Source organism: Ursus americanus, chromosome 29 (genome assembly GCF_024610735.1).
Source record: "Ursus americanus isolate L20-20 chromosome 29, mUrsAme1.1.p, whole genome shotgun sequence".
Classification (NCBI taxonomy): domain Eukaryota; kingdom Metazoa; phylum Chordata; class Mammalia; order Carnivora; family Ursidae; genus Ursus; species Ursus americanus.
The window spans coordinates 10,953,615-10,976,081 of record NC_142155.1 but is presented as its reverse complement, the minus strand read 5'-3'; the positions used below and the strand labels follow the sequence as shown (position 1 = coordinate 10,976,081).

Here is a 22,467-nt window from a genome sequence, read left to right as displayed (position 1 = left end):
TGAGTATAACAGTTGCATTTATGTGTTTGCTTGTATAAAGTGGTTATAATGCTACAGAAACCTTTTTTTTAAATGTTCATATTTTGAAACGCACAAGGCATAAAAGGGCAGAATTTATTTGCATGCTTATTAGGTATAAAAGATTCAGGAGGAAAGAAAAAGATGCAGGAGGAGATGCTGTTGAAAACATAACTCTCACCTAATGAAAGCATAGAATTAATTATAAACTTGAATATGCAAGTGATTATGCTGTTTCATAATATCTTTGCTGTTCTGTGAGATGAATTGTCTCTGCTTGGCAGACTACTTGATTCCTGGAAAGAAAATAATATATATATACATGTAGATGAAACAGCTATAAATTTGCAAGCTGGGAAGATAATTACATATGGAAAGAGTTACACATTTCACAAAAAGCAGAATCTTTTCCCTTTTCTTTTGGTTGAGGTTTTTGGCTCCTACTAAAGAGCAGTATATTGCTGTGCTTACTGATAACTGACCAATGAATGGATGTATTAATTGTACAACTCTAAAATGCAAAGGAAATGAACAATTCAACAGAAATTTATTTTGCATCAATTTTGTCTAAAGCATAGGATGGTTGGTCTATTAAAAGGATTGAAAGTAAATAAAGACTTGCCTTTCAAGGAGCTGCAGTAATAGGGAGGATAACTGCAAAAGAAAAAAAAAGCTAGACATTAATATGAAAGCAAAAATGTATCAAAAATATGCTATGAGAATGTAAAGAAAAAATAAACTGGTTAATTGGTTAATGTGAAAATTCTTACAAATGCATAATCATGTATCTACATATAATTAACATGTCATTAATCTACATTTATTGAAATAAGTCATATCAATATGAGGGCACCAGATAATCTGAGCCATATAGCCATTGTGAATCTTTTACAGGTATTGTGTCCAGTCTTAGCCTATCTATAACCAGTGTTATGGCTGGAGCAGTCCTTGTAGTGATTGCAAGATACCCTTAGCAATAGGTATCAGGAAACTTTGAAAAAAAAAAAAAGAAAACATTACTTTTAAGTCCTGGAAATTACATGGCACACCTGGGGCTACACATTGAGGAGAAAGAGACAGCATGAGGATGAGGGCAAGGACAAGAGTGAGAATGAAAGCAATGCAGGCTTGGGATTTTGTTTTTATTGGGGTCTAGGATGAGGGCCTAGAGTTCTGGGCCTCACTCTTTGTTGGTGTATTTCAAACGTAACAGCAGGAATTTAAAGCAAGGGAAGAGAAAAAACAGGCGGTCCAGATAGTTATCCAAATCAACCACAACCTCATAGACAAAGGAGCCTCAGAGTAGGGTGGTGGGTTTGCTCTTTATCTAGTCTGTGGCTGGCAATGTGTTTATTAGACAGAGCCATCTGTGAGGTGGATGCTTCTTTAAAGTGGATGTCTCAGCAATCAGAGCATAAGTGAAGCTCTTGCATTACAAAAAAAGAAGAAACATTCTCTGATGGATCTAAGAAGAGTTTTCAGTTTGTTCGGCTTTTCTTCTGAAAAACAGGAGGATTTTTTCCTTGGTTCTTCACTATGAGAACCCAATGGGTATCCTATGTGTAAACCCCACAAAAGTGGACTGTGGCCCCCAGGAATTTCTCATGCTATTCTACAATCACCATCTCACAATTTATTAAAATTTCCATTCAAGCATTCTTACAAATTTATAGCTACAAGGTCCCCTTTTCTCAACCCTCTAAAAACTCCCATGCCAGCACCTTGAGTACTAACCCCCCTGGCTGTCTATACACGGCTTTTTGGACATAATCATTCTCTGAATGTGAGTTTATGTTCAGGCGGGATCCCTGTTAGGGAAGTATTCTGGGCTTTAAAAATTAAAAGGAGGGGGATAGAGGAAGATGGTAGACTTGGAGGATCCTGAGGTACCTCCTCCCATGGACACACCGAGATAACCACTACATCTGCACAACTGACTCTGAAGGCGACCCAGAGACTGGCAGAACAGACCTACCGTTAATTGTAGAGAGGAGACCACACTGAAAAGGGTACTCGGGGCAGAGGTGTGTCTGGGAACCAAATTTCCATAGAGACTAACCTCAAAAGGGAGGGCTACCACAAGCATGCAGAAGTAAGAGGATCAGGCCCCATCCCAGGCATAGGGGAGCCCCACTGAAAAGATAAGACTCCTTAGCACTTTGCTTTGAAAACCAGTGAAGCTTAACTTTGCAAATTTTTAAAATCAATGGGGGACCTCTGGGTACTTTAAAATCAGTGGACTTAGCTCCAAGATAGCTGGAGGGCAACAGGAAACTGAGTCCCTGCTCTTAAAGAGCTAGCCTAACAAATAACCTGGCCAACACATAGAAGTAGCAGTGTGAAAAGTGCCCAGGGTATATGTGAAGGAGATTTATTTACTAATCTCAGAACATGAACTGGAATGACACAGATCTCTATGTGACTTCTCTAAAAACAAAAGTGCTGGTGGGCGCCATTTCTCTTCCCCTCCTCTAACCTAGATAGCTGGACACATGGGAACCCACACAAACACTCTCTGCCTATCCTCTTAGGACCATATGCCCTGCCCCCATATCCCATGCAGACCTGTCCCATTCAGCTGGCATTCTTCTAAAATAGCTCTCACCCAGACAAACCCTGCAAGCAGCGCTGGCAGGGACCAGCACCACTCCAAAGTGACTATTGCCCTGGGGAGGGGATTAGATAACCACACACACCAGCACGCTAGAGGCTTTTAGCTGGCAGCGTAAGAGAGTCTTCTGCAGATTGGAGTGACTGCAGCCCCAACAGAGGAGCTAAGGGCAGACATCTGGTCTGAGTGCTGGGCTGACTCACTAACTTGAAAGCCTCTCAGGTCATAGTGCAGGAAGAGTGCTGTGCAGTTCCATGTGCATGCAACTGCAGCAGACACTGAGTGCAGACAGGTGGACTCAGGCCCTCAGCAGCACAGGGACCAAACTCTGCCTGATACAGTTAGCTAGCCCAAAGGCAAGCACAATTCAGCCACAACAGTAGGCCACATGCACCCACATAGGAGACACCCTTGGAGTACATGGTTCTGATGACTAGGGGGCATTGTGCTCAGGGCACCACAGCACCTCTTCTTTATAAGACCACTACATTCAAGATCAAGAGACCTACCTGACCTTCCTAATACATAGAAACAGACACAGAGAGTTAGACAAAATGATGACACAGGACTATTTCCCAAATGAAAGAATAAGACAAAATCATAACAAACGAGCTAAATAAGACGGAGGTAAGCAATACACCTGGTAAAGCATACAAAGTAATGGTCACGAGTACTCACTCAGCATGAGAAAAGAATGGAGGATCTCAGACCTTCAACAAAAAGAGAAAATTAAAAAAAAAAAAAAAACACCAGAGATGAAGAACTCAATAACTGAAATAAAAAATACACTAGAGAGAATCAACAGCAGATTAGAGAATGCAGAAGAACAATCAGCAATCTGGAAGACAGAGTAATGGAAAGCAACCAAGCTGAACAGCAAAGAGAAAAAGAAATAATAAAAAAATGAGAATGGACTAAGGAACTCAGTGACATCAACAAAGGTAATAACTTTTGCATTATAACAATTTCACATTTCCCAGGAAAAGAGAGAGAAGGGGGCAGAACATTTATCTGAAGAAATAATAGCTGAAAACTTCCCAAATCTGGGGAAGGAAACAGACATCCAGATCCAAGAAGCACAGAGAGTCCCTAATAAAATTAATCCAAAGAGGTCCATGCCAAGACACACAATAATTAAAATGGCAAAAAGTAGTGATAATGAGAGAATTTTAAAAGCAGCAAGAGAAAAGAAAATAGTTAAATACAAGGGAAATCCCATAAAGGCTATCAGCTGATTTTTCAGCAGAAACTTCGTAGGCCAGAAGACACTGGCATGCTATATTCAAATTGTTAAAAGAAAAAGTCTGCAACCAAGAATACTCTACCTGGCAAGGTTATCATTCAGAATAGAAGGAGAGATAAAGCGTTTCTTAAGCAAACAAAAGTTAAGGAGTTCATCACCACTAAACTAACCTTACAAGAGACATTAAAGGGAAGTCTTTTAGTGTAAAAAAAGGACATTAGTAGAGGTAAGAAAATGAGGAAAGGAAAAAAAAATTCACAGTTAAATGCAAATATATGATAGAGGTAGAATATTTATAAAGCCAGCATGGAAGTTAAAACACAAAAACAGTAAAATCAATGAAATCTACAAAAATCAATCAAGGGATTCACAAAGGGGTGTAAAATATGACATAATATACATAAAATATGGAGGGGAGAGTAAAAATTTAGTGCTTTTGAAATGGATTCAAACTTAAGTGACTGTCAACATAACATAGACTACAATAAAAACATAAGTTTTTATATATGAACTAAATAGTAACCCCAAATAAAAAACCTATAATAGATATACACACAAAGAGAAAGGAATTCAAGCATAACAATAAAGAAAGCCATCAAACCAAAAGAGGAGAGGGCAAGAAAAGAAGGAAGGAACAGAGTAGAACTACAAAGACAATCAGAAAACAAGTGACAAAATGCCAATAAGTACATACCTATCAGTAATTACATTAAATGTAAATGGACTAAATACTCCAATGGAAAGACATAGGGCAACCAAATGGATAAAAAAGCAAGACCCATCTTATATGCTGCTTATAAGAGACTCACTTCAGACCTAAAGACACATGCAGATTGAAAGGGAAGCGATGGAAAGATATTTACCATGAAAATGGAATTGAGAAGAAAGCTGGGGAAGCAATATTTATATGAGACAAAATGGACTTCAAAACAAAGACTGTAGCAAGAGAAAAAAGATACTAAACAATGACAAAGAGATGAATTTAACAAGAGGATATAACAGTTATAAATATCTAGACACTCAATATGGGAGCACCATATTGACTTTTAACTCACTTAAAGGTAGAAATTGACAGTAATACAATAATAGTTGGGGACTTTAACATCACACTTACATCAATGGATAGATCATCTGGACAGAAAATCAACAAAGAAACAATGGCTTTGAATGGTATATTAGACCAGATGGGCCTAACAGACATATAAAGAACATTCCATCTAAAAACGGTGGAATACGCATTATTTCCAAGTGCACATGGTACATTCTTCAGGATAGATTGCATATTAGGCCACAAAACAAGTCTCAATAAACCCAAGAAGACCCAAATCATGTCATGCATCTTTTCTAAAGTTGTATGGAACTTTAAATCAATTACAAGAAAAAAGTCTGGACAGAACACATATACTTGGAGGCTAAATAGCATGTTACTAAACAATGACTGGGATAACCAAGGAATCAAAAAGGAAATTAAAAATACATGGAGACAAAAGAAAGGAAAAGACAATGGTCCAAAATCTTTGGGATGCAGCAAAATCAGAACAGAACTAAAATGGAATTTTATAGGAATACAAGCCTACTTTAAGAAACAAGAAAAATCTTAAATAAACAATCTAACCTTATTGCTAAAGGAGCCAGAAAAAGAAAAAAAAAACAAAGCCAAAAGCTAGTAGAAAGAAGGAAATAAAAATATTAGAACAGAAACAAATGCAATAGAGACTAAAAAGCCTATACAAAAGAGCAGTGAAACCAGGAGCTGGTTCATTGAGAAGATAAACAAAATTGACAAACCTTAAGCCAGATCCACCATGGAAAAGAGAGAGGACTCAAATAAATAAAATCAGAAATGGAAGAGGAGAAATAACAATTGACACAACAGAAGTACAAAGGATTATAAGAGAATATTATGAAAAATTATATGCCAACAAATTGGGGAGCCTAGAAAAGATGGATAAATTCTTAGAAACATAAAATCTCTCAAAACTGAATCAGAAAGATATAGAAAATTTGAAATACTGATTGGTGGTAATGAAATATAACAAAATTAAAAAATCTAAAAAAAAAAAATTTAGTCAGTAATTTAAAAACTCGCAACAAACAAAAGTCCTGGAGCAGAAGGCATCATAGGTGAATTCTAACAAACATTTAAAGAAGAGTTAATACCTATTCTTTACTCTGGAAATAGAAGGGGAAGGAGAGCTTCCAAATTCATTCTATGAGGCCAGCATTACCCTGATACCCAAACCAGACAAAGACACTACAAAAAAAGAAAACTTCAGGCCAATATCTCTGATGAACACTGATGTAAAAATCCTCAACAAAATATTGCAAAATGAATTTAAAAATACACTAAAAAAATCATTCACCAAGATCAAGTAACATTTATTTCAGGGATGAAAGAATGGTTCAACATTCACAAATCAATTAATGTGATACATCATATTAACAAAAGAAAGGATAAAAACCATATGGTCCTCTCAATAAATGCAGAAAAAACATTTGATAAAGAACAACATCCATTCCTGGTAAAAACTCTCAATAAAGTAGATTTAGAGGGAACATAACCCAGCATAATAAAGGCCATATGTGAAAACCTCACAGCTAACATCATACTCATGGTGAAAAACTGAGAGCTTTTCCTCCAGTATCAGGAATAAGACAGGAATGTCCACTCTCACCATTTTTATTAAACATAGTACTAGAAGTCCTAGCTGCAGCAATCAGACAAGAAAAAGAAATAAGAGACATCCAAATTGTTAAGGAAGAAGTAAAACTCACTATTTGTAGATTACCTGATACTATGTATAGAAAACCCTCAAGTCTCCACCAAAAAACCACTAGAACTGATAAATGAATTCAGTAATGTTGCAGGATACAGAATTAATATACAGACATTAAAACACTAATAATGATGTAGCAGAAAGAGAAATTAAGAAAATATTCCCATTTATAATTGCATCAAAAATGCTAAAATACCCAGGAGTAAATTTAACCAAGGAGGTGAAAGATCTGCACTCTAAAAACTATAAAACATTGATGAAAGTGAAGACAACATAAACAAATGGAAAAATATTCCATGCTCATGGATTGGACAAACCAATATTATTAAAATGCCCTTACTGCCCAAATCGATCTATAGATTTAATGCAGTCTCTATCAAAATGCCAATAGCGTTTTTCACAGAATTGAAACAAATAATCCTAGAATTTGTGTGGAACCACTAAAGACCCCAAATAGCCAAAGCAATCTTGAGAAAGAACAAAGCTGGAGGTATTACCATTCCAGATTTCAAGATATACTGCAGAGATGTAGTAATTAAAATAGTTTGGTACTGACACACACACACACACACACACACACACACACACACACACACAAATAGGTGGGTAAATCAATGAAACAGAATAGGGAGCTCAGAAATAAACCGACACTTATACTATCAATTTTTGACAAAGGAGGCAAGAATATACAATGGAGAAAAGACAGTCCCTTCAATAAATAGTGCTGGGAAAAATAGACAGCTACATGTGAAATAATGAGACTAGACCATTTTCATACACCGTGCATAAAAATACACTTGAAATGGATTGAAGACCTAAATGTGAAACCTGAGCAATAAAACTTTTAGAAGAAAATATAGGCAGAAGTTTCTTTAACATCAGCTATAGAAATATTTTTCTGGTATATCTCCTTAAGTAACGGAAATAAAAGCATAATTAAACTATTGGTACTACACCAAAATAAAAAGGTTTTGCACAACAAAGGCAACCATAAAACAAAAAGACAGCCTTCTGAATGGAAGAAAATATTTGCAAATGATAAATCTGATAAGGGGTTATTATCTAAAATACATAAAGAACTTTTGTAACTCAACATCAAGAAAACAATCTGATTAAAAATGGGCCAATGACCTAAATAGGCATTTTTCCAATAAAGACATACAGATGGTCAACAGACACATGAAAAGATGCTCAACATCACTCATCATCGGGGAAATTCAAATCAAAACCACAATATTACCTTATACCTGTGAGAATGGCTAGAATCAAAAAGACAAGAAAACATATGTTGGTGAGGATGTGGAGAAAAAGGAATCTTTGTGCACTGTTGGTGGGAATGCAAATTGGTGTAGTCACTGTGTAAAACAGTATGGAGGTTCCTCAAAAAAATTAAAAATAGAAATACCATATGATCCAGTAATTCTATTACTGGGTATTTACCCAAAGGAAATGAAAACAATAATTTGGAAAGATATATGCATTCCTATGTTTACTGAGCATTATTTACAATAGCCAAATATGAAAGCAAGCCAAGTGTTCCTCAATAAATAAATGAATAAAGAGGGGGTGGTATTTATATACAATGTAATATTTCCCAGCCATAAAAAAGAATGAGATCTTGCCATTTGCAACAACATGGATGGACCTAGAGGGTATGATGCTAAGTTAAATACTATATGATCTCATTCGTATGTGAAATTTAAGAAACAAAACAAATGAAGAAACAAAAGAAAACAGAGACAAAAGAACCCCAAAGTCTTAAATAGAACAGATAGGTGGTTACTAAAAGGGAGGAGGGGGGATACATGGGTGAAAGAGGTAAAAAAAATTAAGGGTACAAACTTCCTTTTCTTTTTTTCTTTTTTTTTAAAGGTTTTACTTACTTGAGAGAGAGGGAGAAGGAGAGAGAGCACAAGTGGGAGCCAGGGAGAGGGAGAAGCAGAATTCCCGTTGAGCAGGGAGCCTCATGCAGGGCTCGATCCCAGGACCCTGAGATCATGACCTGAGCCAAGGGCAGATGCTTAACCAACTTAGCCACCAACTCACCCCTAATTTTATTGAATTTGGATCAGAGAATATATGCTATGTGATATCAGTTCTCTAAATGTATTGAGTTTTTTTTGTTGTTGTTGTTGTTTTTTAATGGCCAACCTGTGCTCTATCTTGGTGTGTATTCCATTTGACTTGAAAAGAATATTTAAATTGTTTGTTCAGCTTAATGGTCCCAATAGCTATTCTCTGTCAGGCCTTCTAAAGTCTTACCTTGAGCAAGAGCAGTTTAGTATTTGGATAAAGACTTATAAAGATCCAGCTATACCTATTTCTGGGTTACTAGCATGGTACTACACAAAACTTACAAGCCAGAATAAAATATTTTTGACCATAAAGAATTACACATGTATTTTTTATCTTTTTTTTAATGTTTAAAGTTTTTATTTAAATTCTAGTTAGTTAACATATAGCGTAATATTGGTTTCAGGAGTAGAATTTAGTGATTCATCACTTACATAAAACATCAAGTACTCATTACAAGTGCCCTCCTTAATACCCATCACCCATTTAGCACATCCCCCGCCCACCTCCCCTCCTGCAACCCTCAGTTTGTTTCCTATGATTAAGAGTCTCTTTGTCTTCCTCTCTGATTTTGTCTTGTTTTATTTTTCCCTCCCTTCCCCTATGATCCTCTATTTTGTTTCTTAAATTCCACATATGAGCGAGATCATATGATAATTGTCTTTCTCTGATTGACTCATTTCACTTAACATAATACCCTCTAGTTCCATCTACATCATTGCAAATGGCAAGATTTCTCTTTTTGATGGCTGAGTAGTATTCCATTATATATATGTATGTATATATATCTATATATGTATAAAGATATATATAGAGAGAGATATATATATATCACATCTATTTTATCCATTCATCTGTTGATGGACATCTGGGCTCTTTCCATAGTTTGGCTATTGTGAACATTGCTGCTATAAACACTGGGGTACAGGTGCCCCTTCAGATCAGTACATTTGTATCTTTGGGATAAATACCTAGTAGTGCAATTGCTGGGTCTTAGGGTAGCTCTATTTTCAACTTTTTGAGAAACCTTCATACTGTTTGTCAGAGCGGCTGCGCCAGCTTGCAGTCCCACCAACAGTGTAAGAGCGTTCCCCTTTCTCCACATTCTCTCCAACATCTGTTGTTTCCTGACTTGTTAATTTTAGCCATTCTGACCAGTTTGAGGTAGTATTTCATTGTGGTTTTGATTTGTATTTCCCTGATGCTGAGTGAAGTTGAGCATTTTTACATGTGTCTGTTGGCCATTTGTATGTCTTCTGTGGAGAAATATTTGTTTATGTCTTCTGCCCATTTCTTGACAGGATTATTTGTTCTTTGGGTGTTGAGTTTGATAACTTCTCTATAGATTTTAGATACTAGTCCTTTATCTGTTAAGACATTTGCAAATGTCTTCTCCCATTCTGTTAGTTGTCTTTTGGTTTTGATGACTGTTTCTTTTGCTGTGCAAAAGCTTTTTATCTTGATGAAGTCCCAATAGTTCATTTTGCCTTTGTTTCCCTTCCCTTTGGAGACACGTTTTGCAAGAAGTTGCTGCACCCAAGGTCACAGAGGTTGCTGCCTATGTTCTCCTCTAGGATTTTGAAGGATTTCTGTCTCACATTTAGGTCTTTCATCCATTTTGAGCCTACTTTTGTGTATGGTGTAAGGAAATGGTCCAGTTTCATTCCTCTGCATGTGGCTGTCCAATTTTCTCAAAACCATTTGTTGAAGAGACTTTTTTCCATTGGATATTCTTTACTGCTTTGTGGAAGATTAGTCGACCATAGAATTGAGAGTCCATTTCTGGGTTCTCTATTCTGTTCCATTATCTATGTGTCTGTTTTTGTGCCAGTACCATACTGTCTTGATGATTACAGCTTTATAATATAGCTTGAAGTCCAGAAGTGTGATGCCACCAACTTTGGTTTTCTTTTTCAACATTCTTTTGTCTATTCGGGGTCTTTTCTGATTCCATACAAATTTTAGAATTATTTGTTCTAGGTCTGTGAGAAAAGCTAACAGTATTTTGATAGAGATTGCTTTGAATGTACACACAACAATTTTGTTGGTCTTCTTCATAATACATTACTATGTGAGATAAGATACATATGAAAATTTTATATCATCAATGAATATATGAAGTACTGTACCAGATGTGAAAAATGCAGATGTTATAAAATGTATATGATCCATTTGGATATGGGGTGAACCTTTAAACAAGGTCATTTAGCTAAACACCTGAAACAAATTCTAGGAGCTGCACAATGTTCAGAAAACCAGAGAATGGAGTATATGTGGGTAACAGCTGTTGATAAGGTTGAAAAAGTAGGAAAGAACCACAGTATGCTAAACAAGAGTTATAATTATGTCTTGAATACAGGGAGTGATTTTGTCAAATTTAAATTTTGGAAGATGTGAAAATGGGTTGGAAGATTTATTGCAGGGACAATAAGAGGAGGCAGAAAATCTGTTAGGGTATCAGTTATTGAAATCTTGATATGAAGAGATCATGACCTCAAATAAGTTAGTACCGTGGGAATAGATATAAGAAAGCAAATTTGAATCATGATATTCAGAAATCAGAGTTAAGATTTGATGGAGCATTAGGGAGAGAGTTGGCCAGGATCATCCTCAGATTAATTGTTTGGTTTACTATGTGGGTGGTGGTACTATTAACTGAGAGAAACAATACAGGACAAGAGCAAGTTTTGTGGAAAGCATAATCACTTCTGTTTGGTATGTTTTAAGTTTGAGGCTCCTGTGTTACATTCAAGTGGCCATGTGTAGTAGTTAAGAGAGTAATATGGTTTTGGATATTTTACTAGATGCCTGAGCTAGAGATTAAGATTTTAAAGTCTAAAGCTTATAGTATAGGATAGTCTGTTTGGATACAAAATGAAATTAAAGTACTATTTGCTTGTTAAATCTCATTCATTTAGTTTCTTTTTTGCATTTTTTATAATGGAAATGCTGTGTTAGTGTAGTAGTCATCAATATAACTTATTAAATAAATACTCATTTATCATATAAGCCTTCTGAGAAATATTTTTCAGAAGGGATTGTGATAAAAATATGGAAATCCTGTTTCCATGTGACATGGAATCTATTGGAGTAAGAAATGCGGAGAAGCAAAAATGGAATTCTGTGTAACATTAACATTTAATAAGAGAGTGAAGAGGAGAAATTTTTATTGAGGAGTATGAGAGGAGGTAATGCAAGTCAGATTAGACCAGAACAGAAAATTATCATTAATATCCAGAAACCAAAAAAGATGCGTAGTCATAAATTCCATATATTCAGTGTCTATAAGTAAAATTAGCACTATGGAAGAGATCACTAATGTCTGTGAAAGAACTAAATACAGCTGTGGGGACTAGAGTCATAGTGTTGAGAAATAAAGGGGATATAAGGAAGTGGAGAGGGTATTAATTTATTTTATTTTATTATTTTTTTTTGAGTGTGACTGGATGGCAACTTTATTTATTTATTTTTTTTAATGATTTTTTATTATATTATGTTAGTCACCATACAGTACATCCCCGGTTTCCGATGTAAGGCTCGATGATTCATTAGTTGTGTATAACACCCAGTGCACCATGCAATACATGCCCTCCTTACTACCCATCACCGGTCTATCCCATTCCCCCACCCCTCTCCCCTCTGAGGTCCTCAGTTTGTTTCTCATAGTCCATAGTCTCTCATGTTTCATTCCCCCTTCTGATTACCCCCCCTTTCTTTATCCCTTTCTTCCCCTACCGATCTGAGAGGGTATTAATTTAGGTTCCTTTATCAGGTAGCTCGATTTTCTTTTCATTTTCTTTTTTCTTTCTTTCTTTCTTTTTTTTTTTTTTTTTTAGGTAGCTTGATTTTAAAGAGGATAGAGAAAAAGTGATTAGAGAGAGAATAAGTTCAAAGAAAAGTTTTGATTATTTCATATGCTTTAATAGTTATATGCTAAGATGGAAGGAGTAATGGAGAAGGCAATGTTGAAGACTGAAAATGAAGGGGGCAGTGATGGAATGAAGTCCTCACTGAGCAGAAGGGTTGGTATCTGGAGTGCAGGTGTGTGCATTGACTTCCCATGAATGGAGAAACATCTTATACCTTATCTTATGTCCTAGTGAAGGAACATATTATAATGTTAGTCAGGACATTGAAAATAAGAATTGGTGTGTATTTGAGTGCCCTAAAACACAGAGATTCTTGGATTGAAGGAAAAAATACAGTTCAGTCTTATGCTATATATAAAAAGAAATGTGCCTCCCACAAAATTATGCAAGTAGATAACCTAAGGATAGGGAAACATGTCTGTCAAAGATGAACCAAAAGAGAATAAAAATAGCAATATTAGAATTCGGTTCACAAAAATTCCACAATTGATTCCCTACATTTCATGCTTAACTCAACACAACAACCAGAGGGACCCTGTTAAAACCTAATTTATATCAGGTCACTTCTCTGCTCATGTATTTTATAAACTTTCAAAAGGAAAAACATAAACCCGTGAAATAGTAACAAAAATAACAAAAGACTAGGAGAAACACACACACACATACACACACACACACTGAAACAAGCACCAAAGAGAACTCTCATTTTCACCTAGTTACTTATCAATTATTTTCTACTATCTAATCTACTACTGTCAAAAAAGTTGAAATATCACCTTGATCATTTTGTCCCCAGCTTCTGCTAGAGTGAGTGCCTTCACTGAATAGAGAAAGTAAGGAAAATGAGTATAAGCACTCGGAAAATGCAGCATCTATAATAAAGCCGAATATTCTGTTTTCTTTTTCATGTTTTTCAAAATGGTAGTATAACTGTCTTTGAATACTGATGAAATAAAAGTCAATATTATCACACTTGATCTCTTTTTAAAAAATCTTCATGCTTACATTTATTCTTTATGTTGCAATACTAAATACCTCAGATGGATTTTTATAAGCAACACATTTGTGTTAATACAGGAATTCTGTACCTCATTGTCATGAATCACCTTAGTAATATCATTGAAAGTAAATCTAAGGCACATTTCTTCTGCTCTGTGTATCTGGATCTGTAAACATTTCATGTGAAGGCAAATATAAAGTATTTCTTCCATCTGAATATCATTTTTCTGCCATAAAATAGTCTACTGTATTTATTAAGGATTCCTTAAATGGAATTTAAAATGCTGTTAGTGCAAAAGTTCTAAATAAAATCTTCAGATGTTCATTTTTCTGATGCATGGCATGGAGTTTCAGAAGCCATGTTCCATCACAATAATCTTTCATTAAAATTTGTATTTGGTTGCTTAACATCTGTAAATTGTTAAGATAAGGTATTACACAGACTTGCTTTGGTTTAGATTAGTTTGGAACACATCCCAGGATATTTAATCAAGGTATAATCCTGCATGGTGCAGTCTTTAAAAAGGTGTGTGTGTGTGTGTGTGTGTGTGTGTGTGTGTGTGTGTGTTTATTTTAAGTAAATTAAAATTTTTTGTAGAAATATTTGTGTCTTGTCCTTTAAAAAAAAAATCAGTTAAGAAAGGCTCCCTTTCCCACTTTTTGGATTAGCTATGGTTGTAGGCAAGCATTATACTTGATACTAAATTCAAAAAGAGAATCTGTAAAAAATGCATAACTGTGTTGCTTCTCAGCAACCATTTGACTAATTTTTATACATGCCTGAAATGTTTGATATGTACTGAGTTGAAAGGTACAACAAATGTTCTATTGTATTGTCATCTATTTTCCTTACCACATCTATAAAGAGTTTTTTATTTGCAAACTCTGTGGCAAGAGTAATTTATATAACTAATGGTAGAGATTGGGAGATAGTATTTCAATAAAAAGTATTTTTATTTTTACTTTTATAGTTAATTTTGATTTCAGATTATAGGTTGACCACACTTATAATTAATTTTGAAATATAAATCTTAAAATGTGTGCACAAGGAGATAAAGCATAGGAAATTTTTTTCCTGTGTTAAAAATAGGCAAAATTAATGAAACATCCAGACTTAAACAAATAAATAGTATTTTGAAAATATTGAAGTAGTTACTTGCAGTTACTAACTGTAAGTAACCTTTTGAATCAATTTGAAATGAAATTAAATGAATTTCGGTATTTAATTGTAATAATATTTTAATAATAACTATATTTTGTTTGCTTTTATCACTCCTGTGGCAATTCTGCACATATTCAAAATTTGGAACTTGCCCATATCTGGCAATTACTTTTCATTGGCCCATTTTTATGACACTTACAAATACAAAACAACTGGGTGGCTCAGTGGGTTAAGCATCCAACTCTTGGTTTTGGCTCAGGTCATGATCTCAGGGTTGTGAGATTGGGCCTTGTGTCCAGCTCACATTCAGTGTGGACTCCACTTCCCCTACAAATTCAGTGTCTACTTAGTGATATAAAATAGTCAAAGATTCTCACCCATCTCTTTGAACTGTGTGACTTCAGACCTTTTCATTACTGTTTTGTCAGCTAAAGAGGCAACCAGTGAGGAAGTGTATCACCTGTCCCCATCCAGGGTCTGGGCTGAGGATAATCAGTACCATTGGCATAAAGTCCTGGCCCGGAGATATTGCCTTTATAATGTTATCCTTGATAAGACTATGATCAATCAATCAGAATTTCTGAGGGACCTTATCTTTGACCTAAAGAGATCGTGATACATTGTGCACACTATTGCCTCATTTGGGAAGTGTTTTAAATTACAGATGTTCCATGATTCCTTTATTTTGTTATAGGGTTATGAAATGAACTGTTTACCTTGTTTAACATCTCAGCAAATGGGAATTCAACTAACTGCTTCTGTGAATCTAGTTCACTTCATTTGATGACCTGAGGAAGTGTAGAGGAATGAATTAATAAGTTGTGTCGATCTTAAACTTTTTATAGTAACCCTTTCTAAGTCTTGGTTTTCCCATATTATGAATTCATTTGAGTTTTCTTGCTTGGAAAGCAACAGTTCTTAACAGTTCATGCGGATGAACTTTCCCTTGTTAAAAATATATTATTTTTCTCCCTCTTTTTCTTATTCCCACTTTATCTTTTATCTTATTTTATAGCTATCATTGTAGTTTTTTCTTCTATTCATCAAAATGTTTTTAGTAGTACATTTTCTTCTTTTTGCCAGTAAACAGGGCTTCATCTTTTACTATCTTAGTATTGTTTCTCACTTAATATATCTGGGATTGATTCATCCTTTTGTGATATTTTTGAGTAATTGTTGACTGAGTCTTATTTGTGAAAACAAGGGCCTAGAGTTTGGTGAGTTTCCTGTGGGTACTGTTTCTGAAGTACAAAGGAAACCTGAAGTGTGTTCAGAGGAAAGCAACTGAGGCAGGGAGGTGGAATTATACCACAAAGCAGGGGGACTGGAGATGTAGGAGAAGAAGGCCCAGGGGGCTGTAGGCACCTATTTTCGCTCTGTCTACTAGGTGTTGCTGCTATTATTTATCATTTCTGTTGTCATCATTGTCCTCATTATTACGTTCATTTTAATTGTCACCAAGAGGAGAGCTGATGCATAGATTCATTTTAAGTGGTAAAACATCTTCTAATTTATCAGTGGATATGTTCCTAGATGACTGTTCCAAATAGTATCTCTGGTGGGAATGGTATTGGACTAGTCTCATATGAATAAACCCAGCCCAAAATTTATTGCTTTATAAATATGTGCTTGGAAACTTTTATAGCATAATATCAACCTGAGGTTAGTGTATTACTAATAAGCTAGAGAAGATATACAGCTTGACCTTTTCTTTTGTGTCTACCTTTTACTGTTTGTTCCATATGAATATCTTTTCATATTGGCTTTAATAATGCATAAGTTTTGAGAAGACAGATATTTTCTACATCCTTTGAGACACTGAGGTTTATGTACATAAATATTAATTCTATGGCGCTTTACATTTTTCTCATTAATCAAACCCTGCTTAGAACATTTTTATCAACATATATTTTAAATGAAACTTCAGATTCAGTCATACAAAATGTGATGGATACCTGGTAAGAGGAAACTCAGCATCGCAGGGTTAGAACACTAGGAAAAAACTCTACTCTGGTAACCTAGAGGTGCCATGGTTTCAGATGGCTGCCAGTCTAGGCCTTCGTGTACTTGACTGTGACTTGTGCAAGGATCATGTTCATAAGAAATTTGCAAGGATAAGTATAAAGATGACAATCATTCTTCTTTTCCTTAAAAGATATTTTCATGTGCTAGAAAGAAATTTGCAAATGGCACAGAAAATTTATATTGTTTTCTCTTCTTTAAATAGGTTATGTGGGTATGCAATTTATGTCGAAAGCAACAAGAAATCTTAACCAAATCCGGGGCGTGGTTCTTTGGAAGCGGCCCTCAGCAGCCCAGTCAGGATGGAACCTTAAGTGATACAGCTACGAGTGCTGGTTCGGAGGTACCAAGAGAAAAGAAGGCACGGCTCCAAGAACGATCACGGTCTCAGACACCCCTGAGCACTGCAGCTGCCTCCACCCAGGACACAGCTCCTCCCAGCGCACAACCAGACAGGAGCAAAGGGGCTGAGTCCTCACAGCAAGCCGTGGGGCCCGAACAGAAGCAGGTTTCATCCAGGTCTAGAAGTGAACCTCCGAGAGAGAGGTAATAGTTCATTGACCCTGTAAACAAAAGGCAACGTTTTGTATTGAGAGTAAACCTATTTTCAAGAATTTAACTGCTCTTAAGAGGTATATGTGGAGGTACTTCTTTTCAGGCCCCACATGGAAGGCAACAACAGCCCTAAGGTGCTTAGTTTATCTCTAGAATGCATCATTCATCAAGGAGACCTTTGCTGAAAACCTTTTCTTTCATAACATGCACACATGTAAACAAGTCACCTGCGTGAGATACTAACTTACAGCCTTGAACTCAGAAAAGCTCTTAGATCATGTATTCACTTACGGAGTTAGCGCTTTAATGGAAAATGTGCTCTGCGAGAATATGAGGGAACCTGACCCAGTGCAAGATGCACAGGTTCCTTCTTTGAGGACATTTCTTTGATGCTGAGCTCTGACAAGTGACTAGGAATTAGCCAGGTGAAGAATGAGATGAGGACTCCAGGTGTACGCACAGGCGTGTGGCCTGAAGAAACAAGTTCTCATGTGAGAACCTAAAGGATGCCACTGCCAAGAGTGTGAGTAGCAGCGGAGAGCAGGGGAGAGCGGGGAGAGGCGGCTGGGGAGAGCAGGGGAGAGTGGGGAGAGGCGGCTGGGGAGAGCAGGGGAGAGCGGGGAGAGGCGGCTGGTGAGCTATCAGGGCCCAAGTCATACGGGGCTTTTGGCCAGGTTAAATTTTGTAGATTTTATCCTAGGAATAATTGAAAGCTACCAAGGGTTTTAAGCATGGGCTAACATGATCAGATAATTTACTTGAATTGATTCATTCCTTCATTCAACAATGCATTTACAACCAGACAGGAGGCTATGCATGTTAATAAGGAGGATATAGCCCTTCTTTTTGAGGTTGGGCGTTTGGGGGACCTTACTGTTGTTGACTAGGTTTGTTGCTTTTGTTTGTATAATCCTTATGCATCCCACTGGGTGGGAAAGTAGGCTCCAAGGAAGACTTTGGTTCCCCTTTTCAAACGCAGCCTATATAATAACATCAAGGACTTCTAAGTTAAGCAGATCTTCCAGTCCTGGTTCTGTCACACTAGGCAGTAACAGCCCATCTTGCAGGGCTGTGGCAAGGGTTAAATGGGAGCATGTGTTCAGAAGCTGACATATGGGAGGCAATCAATGAACATAGCTATTATTCAAGCCAGTAGCCATTGTGTGTTTACTACAAGCAAATACTGTGCCAGGAACCAGAATATAAATATGATTAAGACATGATCCCTTTTCTGACAGATCCTAGGGAAGACACCACACAATATACTAGGAAAGACAGACGCCTGGGCAATTAATTGTACCAGAGACTGATTTGATCAAAGCTGGAAAATACATGTAGTACTTTGGGAGCCACAGGAAAGAGGAGGTGCCTTCTGAATTAAGCTTTTTAGGATATCCAGGAGTTATAGGGTAGGTAGACAGGGTAGGAGGGGACATTACAGAACGAGTGAATGAGTGCACCTAAACTATACTTCAGTGAAGGTATAATGGGTAGCTTTTGGTAACAAACTATTGTGGGTTAAAAAGAAAAAAAAATATTAACGGTGCAATTTGGGATTGGTCAGAAAATGATACCTTTAAGTAAGAGAATTTGGAGCTGTAAAGTTTTTAAAGAGAAAATATGAAACCTGTTTTTGACATATGGAAAAAATAAAACTACAGAGATTTCAGGAATAAGGACTGAGAAGCAACTTTTTGTTTTAACCTCTTAGATGAAATTTGAAGAAGATTGATAGGGACAAATGCTATTACTGACTATATAAGTTACTTACTGATGATATAAATACTTAAGAAAATACTGAGGACATTGGGGTTATAGAAGGAAAAAAAGAGATGGTTGGCAACTTCAGGGAGATAAGTGAGACCAAAGAATGTTGTTAGTCTGTTTAAAATTATTGAAGAATTCTTTATCAGGAGTTAGTGGAAATGGAATAATTAGAGGGAGAGATGAGGGAAAGGCATACTCAGGGAAGCAAAGGTCAGAGAGACTGCAGAACTCCGTGCATTTGCATGACACGCTAGTATTCCATAAAGCACATTCACAGATGGTCTCTCTAATGCTCATGTGAGCTTTGCAAGGTAAGCATCATTTATCAGCATTTCAAGGAAAGTAAATTGATTCAATATAAGCTTTAACAAGATCCACTGTGCTTTAACGAGCTACTAAATGTCTGCGGTACAATCCTCACACTTTTATGAAAACTATATTTGATCATTAATATATATTCCTGTTGGACTCCTTACATTGTGAAACTGCAGAGCCACCCTTGGAATTCCACCCTCCGATGAAAATCCCTTTCACTTCAAAAGACCAATGTGTACTAAATGTCTAAAGCAGAATTCGCCATGCTGTTTTGCTTACCGTATATCCTAGCAACTACTGCTTTGGTAACCCACAATAGAAATCGCCCTTTTTCTCATCTTGGATTTTTTCTTGATTTTTATGCATGACGTCTACTTTTGTACTTTCAGTCAAAAGATGTTCCCCTTGGAAAACCTTCTAAGGGCCTCAAGATTAAAAAAAAAAAAAAAAGCTTAGGCCCACCTTGTTAGCGTTTATCATACAGTGTCAGGATACTTTAGACAAGGCCCCTACTTTTTGTAACTTCTGGTATAATTGCTGGAACTTTACCAAATTAGGTGTACTCCGGTGTACAAAAAAAGGGCTGAAAGGGGCAAATGAGTGATATATCTACAAGATTTAAAGATTGCCAAACCCTTTTACTTTTATCTTTGTAGTGCCTTCAATGGGATGGAGAGAAAATTAGAACACAAAACTGTTGTGTGTAGGGTTTTTTGTGGTTTTTTTTTTTTTTTTTTTTTTTTTTGCACTGTGTTCTGAAATGGGGGAGAAAGAAATGAAGAGGGGGAAGGAGGAAAAATGAATACTAATTTGAAACATTTCAATATTTCTATTATTTTTGCCCAAGGAAGGTAAAATGAAGACTAAGGTTCAACCATTTTTTTCTTTAAAAGTGTTTAGATGCACATGATCTTGTTAAAATCACTTTTGTTCTACTACTAAAGAAGTCCTACTAGATTTAATTTTTGAAATGGACATGCACATTTCTTTAAAAGTTTCTATTATGATAGATTGTTGATATGTATTGCCCAGATATACATATCAAGTATATATTTATAATTGAACTGACAAGTGTATATTATCTTTTGCTACTATACTATTACATATATTAGTTTCATCTAAAACATTTTTAAGTCTTTCATTCACAGCAGAATTTAGCATACAACTTGTTCATTTACTGAATTAATTTATTGGTGGCTTTTATTCATCTAGTTAACTTATGGAGAATTTGAAATGTGAAAAAAACTTTTAAAGTTCCTTAAGATGCTGTAATGTAAAGAAGCTTTATTTAGAAAGCTAATCAGATACAGAGGTTTAATGTGGTTATCAAATCACTTAATTAGACATCAAATTATAAATTCAAAATCATTTGAAAGGATTTAAATGGAATGCGGAGAAACGATGTTTCTTAGGTCTGGTCTTCATTTTTAGCTTTATACATTGCTTTCCCTCTTCACGTTCCTGTATATCATAGGAAGAAGACTCCAGGACTCTCTGAGCAGAATGGTAAAGGAGCCCAGAAGAGCGAGCGGAAACGCGTGCCAAAGTCCTCAGTGCAGCCGGGAGAGGGGGCCGTGGAAGAACGCGAGCGGAAAGAAAGGCGGGAAAGCCGAAGGCTTGAGAAAGGGCGGTCACAGGACTACCCCGACGTGCCGGAAAAACGAGAGGACCGCAAAGCGGTGGACGATGAGAAGCAGAGGAAAGAGGAGGAGTACCAGACCAGGTACCGCAGCGATCCAAACCTGGCGCGGTACCCGGTGAAACCGCCGCCAGAGGAGCAGCAGATGCGCATGCACGCGCGGGTGTCCCGCGCGAGGCACGAGCGGCGCCACAGCGACGTAGCGCTCCCGCGCACCGAGGCGGGCGCCGCGCTGCCCGAGAGCAAGGCCGGCAAGCGCGCACCGGCTGCCGCCAGGGCCTCGCCACCCGACTCGCCGCGGGCCTATTCGACCGAGAGGACTGCGGAAGCCAGGGCGCCGGGCGCCAAGCAGCTCACGAACCACAGCCCGCCGGCTCCCAGGCATGGGCCGGCCCCCGCAGAAGCCCTGGAGCCCAAAGCCCAGGAGCCCCTCAGGAAGCAGAGCCGCCTGGACCCCAGCTCGGCCGTCCTCATCAGGAAGTCCAAGCGCGAGAAGGTGGAGACCATGCTGCGGAACGACTCCTTGAGCTCTGATCAGTCCGAGTCCGTGCGGCCGTCTCCGCCCAAGCCGCACCGGTCCAAGAGGGGAGGCAAGAAGCGGCAGATGTCTGTGAGCAGCTCCGAGGAGGAGGGCGTGTCCACGCCGGAGTACACCAGCTGCGAGGACGTGGAGCTCGAGAGCGAGAGCGTCAGCGAGAAAGGTAAGGCGGGGACGCTGTTGAGCCTCGGAGGCGCGCGTGTGCGGAGCTCGGAGGTGCGCGCGTACGGAGCTTGGAGGTGCGCGCGCACGGAGAGCCGAGGCGCGTGTGGGGGGGTGGGGAACGTGTTGCTTGAAGGTGCAACGTGATGACTGTAGTTAACACTGCAGTATGGTATGTTAGAAAGTTCTGAGGGTAGATGGGAAAAGTTCACATCATAAGAGAAAAACAAATTCTAACTAGATAAGAAGATGGATGCTAGCTAAACTTATTTTGGTAATCATTTCGCACTATGGATGTCAAATCATTATGCGGTATTCCTTAAACTTATATGGAGCTGTATGTCAGTTATATCCATGGTTCCATAGAAGAGGGGGAGAAAGTGCGGCATGGAATGCTCACAGACACAACCTCACAAGGAATAGAATAGAAGGTTTTAGCTTGCTTGCTTGCTTCTTTTTTGGTAGAATTTTAAAACAATCACAAGCTTCAAATTTGGGTTACAAGAGTTCTTAAAGACTTTGGCTCTTGTCATTCTGGGAAATTCAGTATGCAGTCTTGTGTTTTTAAGTTATTATTTTGGGGTGGCTTTGGGGGAAAACACTTTTCTAGAAAACCAAACTATTCCTGATAAAGGGGAATGTATCTTTTTTAAAACTTCAGTGGTGTGATACTCCAGAGAGGTAGTATTTTTCAAGTTTCCAGTGAATCTTTTTCAC

General features: G+C 37.4%; 1 protein-coding gene across 9 annotated transcripts in view; it reads left to right on the top strand.

Annotated features, from left to right (window-relative positions):
- The window catches only part of RIMS1 (regulating synaptic membrane exocytosis 1), a 393,719-nt gene that overhangs the window by 162,717 nt on the left and 208,535 nt on the right, over window positions 1-22,467 (top strand). For 8 of the 9 annotated variants that reach the window (XR_015722249.1, XM_087856955.1, XM_087856957.1 and 5 more), the window contains exons 3-4: window positions 16,980-17,320; window positions 20,886-21,751. Coding sequence is in view for 8 of the 9 variants with exons in the window: in XM_087856955.1 (XP_087713081.1) it covers window positions 16,980-17,320; window positions 20,886-21,751 (1,207 nt within the window). In the remaining variant the exon portion in view is untranslated. Of the gene's footprint in view, window positions 1-16,979; window positions 17,321-20,823; window positions 21,752-22,467 lie in introns of those variants that run through there. The other variant, XM_087856959.1, reaches the window with a different exon arrangement.